The following is a 5,136-nucleotide window of genomic DNA, read 5'->3' as shown; positions in this document are numbered from 1 at the left end:
CATTCTTTAGTAGGTAGTTGGTACTGCACAGTGCCACTTACATTTCTGTGAGTAATACAGTGAGACAATGCAATGGATAACCACCTTGGGTATTTATTTTATGCTGAGTGGGTCACAGAATGCTTTGAGATCATTTCTTAAAAGCAGTTTCTCAACAGACTGCAGTAGAAATTGCTATTTGGACCTCTGGTGCTCGCTCATTTAAAGAAAAACCATTAGGACAAATAAACCTGAGAATAATACCAGTCTACTACACTGGCAAAAAAGAATAACCATTTATTAAAGTAGTTACAGAACACTTGTTTGCTTGGATTTTAATACTGCTTTACATTTTGTGTTTGTGAAACAGTTCCTATTATGATATGTTTGTTTATAATCCCAAATTTCAACTGATTACATATTTATTTTTCACTTGTCAAACACATAGTTGATAATCTGGAGGGGAAAATACATCAAAGGCATATGTACAATTATAGAAGTTTTTTATTATACATGTTTCCTGGAAGATACATTTATTACTTTTTACATATTCTAAAAGACATTCAAATAAAGATAAATAGATTCAAACTGGTTACTAAACTTGTGGTTGAGGTCCTTCATTTTATTTTTTGTGATAAGAAAATCCAAAACTATTAATGTTGAATTTCTCATAGTACATTCATCTAAAAACACAGTAAAAAAAAAAAAAGTTGTAAAGATTGTAGATTGGTTCATTTAGGTGTTTTAGAGTGGCTTATTATCTAATTAACCGACTGCTGGGGATATTTGTTGGAGAAGAAAAACAAAACCTGGAGAAAATTCTCCCACTTATTCCTGATAAAGAAAGAAAATGAAAACAGAGAACACACAGCTGCGAAGCCACGTGATGCTGATCCTGGCCTAGTGCGTCACGTCCTGATGAACATTTTAAGTGTTTCCTTTTTCATAAAGATAAAAATCTGAAAAGAAAGACATACTGTATAGGTTTTTCCACCAAAATATAGATTTTACAAAAATATATACATATAATATATAGAAGCTGAAATTATGCAAAACGGATAAACAAAACACCACAGTAGAGTACAGTGGGTGCAGCATCGAGATTATAATAAAACGTCCCCACAGCAGTTTGGGGGCTTCCCCCTCCCTTTACCTGTTTCATGATTTTATAATCACACCTAAAAGTATCATCAAGCCTGAAATAAAGGCACTACTGACATTGGGTAGTGCAAAGAACTCAGCTATTTCTTTGACTAAAAATAAACGAGTAGATGAAAATGCAAAGTGGCATACTTTTTTTTCAACTCATTCCAGTGTCAAAGCTTAACCCAAACATCTAAATATACAAATGCAGCCTGGAAATATTTTAGTGCAAATATGAAGAGGAACGGCATAATTTAAAGTTAACTTAAATAAGGTACTGAAAGGCTAGGAGTTGTTCTGTGAGGTCTCCCTCATAGGGACGATTCGTGTAATGGCATCTGGTGCAATGGAATACTTTTTAAAAATCAAGAAGACAAAAATCAGAGGTGAAAACCCCCCCTTATTTATTATTCTAACTTATAAACTTATACGGGGAGACTAAAAGGGTGATTTTGTGGAAGATCAAAATATTTTCTTAGATCTGTTGATGGGGGTCAAAAATAACGTGAGTTCTCCTGAAGTCTGCACGCATAATGCTGGTGGTCAGTTGCCTACACGCTAGTGCATCTGAGAGAGCCCAGTTCTGGGTGGAAGGCTTCATCAGAAGGTCTCGTCGTCATTGCAGTTGGTAGCCCAGTGCCCAAACATCTCACAGATGTCACAGTAGGGGCGTTCCTCGCTCCGACTGCCGTGGTGTGTGGAGTGGGGCGGGTCCTCGGACATCTGGGCCTGGGTGGGACAATCCTCTGTGTCGTGGAGATCGAAGCAGTCACATATGTCACAGAAGAGGCGGGGTTTCTTCTTGGACTGTTTCTCCTGGTCATCACTGCAAATGTTATCAATGTGTATGATCAGAAACTCATCTCCCTCAGAAGAAATTCAAGAGACAGTACCATTTGTAAGGAATAAAACACAAGCAAGGATTCTGCGAAGCCTCAAGTCCAAGTACTAGGGTACGCATTTAAAATCTTCAGATCAAACCATTTCTACTCTTGCCAGATTTGTGGAAGTCAGTTTATGGCCAAATAATCACAAAGCAGTTGTTTCTCCAATCCACTGGAGAACCTAACTTTAAAAAAAAATATTGAAGTACAGTTGATTTATAATGGTTCATCAATTTTCTACTGCATAGCAAAGTGACTCAGTTATATGTATATTTTCCCTTCTTTTTTAGTTTTGGATTATATTTGATTTACAGTGTTGTGAAACCTTCTGCTGTACAGCAAAGTGAACCAGCCATACACATACATAAAGCCCCCTTTTTATAGATTCTTTTCCCATATAGTTCACCACAGAGTACTGAGTAGAGTTCCCTGTGCTATAACAGTAGATCATTATTAGTTATCTATTTTATATATAGTAGTGTGTATATGGCAATCCCAGTCTCCCAATTTATCCCTCCTCCCCTTACTCCTTGGTGACCATAAGTCAGGACTGTTTTCTATATCTGTGACTCTATTTCTGTTTTGCAAATAAGTTCATTTGTATCACTTTTTTTTTTTTTTTAGATTCCACATAGAAGCCATATTTGTCCTTTTCTGTCTGGAGAACCTAACTTTAAAAACACACACGTATTTAGATGAAACTAAGGTTCCACTCAGCATCGCTGAACTTGAAATACCTGTCGTAGTTGTTCAGGTCGTCCCCGTTCCCATTCAGGGCTGCTTCTGACATCATCTCCACCTTCATCTTGAGGTCCTGATTCTTCCTCTGAAGGTCCACTATTACTGAATTGAGGAAGTCAATCTAATTTGTTTGGGAGAAAAATGTGTAAAATGCCTGAAATATGTACCCTGGAGCATCAAGAAGTCAGCAATTATACTCAGGCTGTGGATACAGAGTGTGCTGGAGTCACAGGGGCCAGCAATGGCCGTGACTCAACCCTTTTTAAACATGTTTATACACATACACACACAATTGTACAAAAAGCACAACTAGTTACTTGTTCAGCTAAACTGTAGAACCAATCCAGGACTTTCACGTTCTGTAGATTTGAATAAGCTTATGTAAATTCTCCTCAGACCACAATTTAACATTCACTTATTATGGTGGGATGGTAAGTGGGTCTTCAGAGAAAAAGGAAGGAGCTTTTTTGGAGTTTTTCTGTTTGGGGCCACACCCCATGGCATGTGGGATCTTAGTTCCCTGACCAGGGATTGAACTCATGCCTCCTGCAATGGAAGAGAGGAGTCTTAACCACTGGACTGCCCGGGAAGCCCCAAAAGAAGGATTTTAAAGAGAAGACTTAAGCTCCCTTTCAACTGATGCAGGCACACACCGAGAGGGCAGCGTTCAGGGGACCGGGGCCCAGACTCGGAGCAGTGGGGTAAGGAGGTGACTGACCACCAGGAGGAAACACTCCTGTTTGACGTTTCAAAGCAAGGGCACTTTAATTTAAAAATGGTTTCTCCTCTCTTCTACAAATAATGAAAAGGTCTCATTTCTCTAAATGTCCATCAGGAAAAAAAAATCCTACTTTACAATTTAAAAAAATATTGTGTGTGTGTGTGTGTGTGTGTGTGTGTGTGTGTACACTCATACATACATATTGGGTTGGCCAAAAAGTTCATTTGGGGCTTTTCTGTAAGATGAAAAATCTGAACAAACTTTTTGGCCCGTCCAGTATTTATTTTTCAAAGAAATATTTGGCCTTTTTCTCCCACTGGGGCAGTTACAAAACAAAGCTAGAAATCACTAGCTTTGTTATTCTCTGCAGAATATCCCTTCTGACATTGAAGGCAGACCCACTGACTCTTATCTCACTTCTCAAACTGTATTTTATAAGACTATATCCTGTGGGGAGCTACGTATCATATCAGGAAGGGAAAAAAAAGCCATAAAATGGGAAGTACAGTGGGAAGCCACACATATACACACACTCACATACATGCTCACAAATTAGGAAACATAAAACAAACCATTTGCTGATGGGAAGAAAAGTGTTGGCAGTGGCAGATGAAACAAATGGAAGCAGAAAGGAAGAAGGGGGAGAGAAAACATTGTTAATTTTGTGCTCATTAGACATATAAACTAAGCAGAGACAATGCTAGCCAGGGTTAAAGTTAGGCTGTTGGTTGAATTCTTACATGCCTTTCAAAGGAGATGTCATAACAAACAAATCACCAAGTCACTGAGTTCTCTTTTATTTAAAAGTGAAAGATGGCTTTTGTACCTTTGAATTTTGAATGGGATAAATATGTCCAAAATATTAATTAAAACTGAAAATACATGTTTATTACTTCTGGCTATCAGTTCAGATCAGTCGCTCAGTAGTGCCCAACTCTTTGTGACCCATGGACTACAGTACGCCAGGCCTCCCTGTCCATCACCAACTCCCGGAGTTTACTCAAACTCATGTCCATTGAGTCGGTGATGCCATCCATTTCCAAAAATAGAATAGTTTACCTCCATGTAATCCCACTTTTACAACTAAAGCTATTTTGATAATTTTGGCTTTAGGAGACAGTTTTCAAGAACTGTCTTTTTAAGTAAAGATGAGGAAGGAACCTTTAACAGAGTAATTCTACTTCTAGGAATTAATCCTAAAGAAATATTATTATAGCTGTAATATGATAGATGTGCAAGACAGTACACTATAGCATTGTTTATAATGCACCTAAAAGATCAGAAACGTCCCAAAAGTCATGTCAACCAATAAGGACTGATTAAATTATGGTGTGTGTATATATATATATATATCTCTCTCCATATAATGGAATACTATACATGTGTAAAAAATAAGAGATCAGTTTCTATGCCATTTGTGTAACAAAAGAGGGGAAAGACTGTGTTAGTCTTGGTTTGTATATACATTTTTTAAAAATCTCCGAAAAAATTTAAAAAGACAGTAATAACCCTGATTATCTGTTTAGGGGGTTGGAAACTAAGCAGGAGAGGGATGGTGTTTGGAGGGAGAGTTTTTTTTTAAACAGTGTATATATTTTTAATACTGTTCAATGTTCAGACCATATGAATACATTATCTAGTCAAAACATTAAATGATTTAAAAAAAAG

General features: G+C 37.4%; 1 protein-coding gene across 9 annotated transcripts in view; it reads right to left on the bottom strand.

Annotated features, from left to right (window-relative positions):
- Positions 1 to 253: 253 nt before the first annotated feature.
- The window catches only part of CLIP1 (CAP-GLY domain containing linker protein 1), a 118,005-nt gene continuing 113,122 nt past the window's right edge, over positions 254 to 5,136 (bottom strand). For 6 of the 9 annotated variants that reach the window (XM_010841319.1, XM_010841326.1, XM_010841323.1 and 3 more), the window contains 3 exons: positions 4,041 to 4,046; positions 2,744 to 2,868; positions 254 to 1,948 (listed from right to left, as the gene is read on the bottom strand). In XM_010841319.1, coding sequence (XP_010839621.1) covers positions 1,723 to 1,948; positions 2,744 to 2,868; positions 4,041 to 4,046 — 357 coding nt within the window. In that variant the 3' untranslated portion in view covers positions 254 to 1,722. The remainder of the gene's footprint in view (positions 1,949 to 2,743; positions 2,869 to 4,040; positions 4,047 to 5,136) is intronic. The other 3 variants (XM_010841322.1, XM_010841325.1, XM_010841328.1) reach the window with 1 other exon arrangement.

Source organism: Bison bison, unplaced genomic scaffold, assembly GCF_000754665.1.
Source record: "Bison bison bison isolate TAMUID 2011002044 unplaced genomic scaffold, Bison_UMD1.0 scf7180017864160, whole genome shotgun sequence".
Lineage (NCBI taxonomy): Eukaryota > Metazoa > Chordata > Mammalia > Artiodactyla > Bovidae > Bison > Bison bison.
Note: the sequence above shows the minus strand (reverse complement) of the source record. Positions and strands in the feature narration are given on the sequence as shown.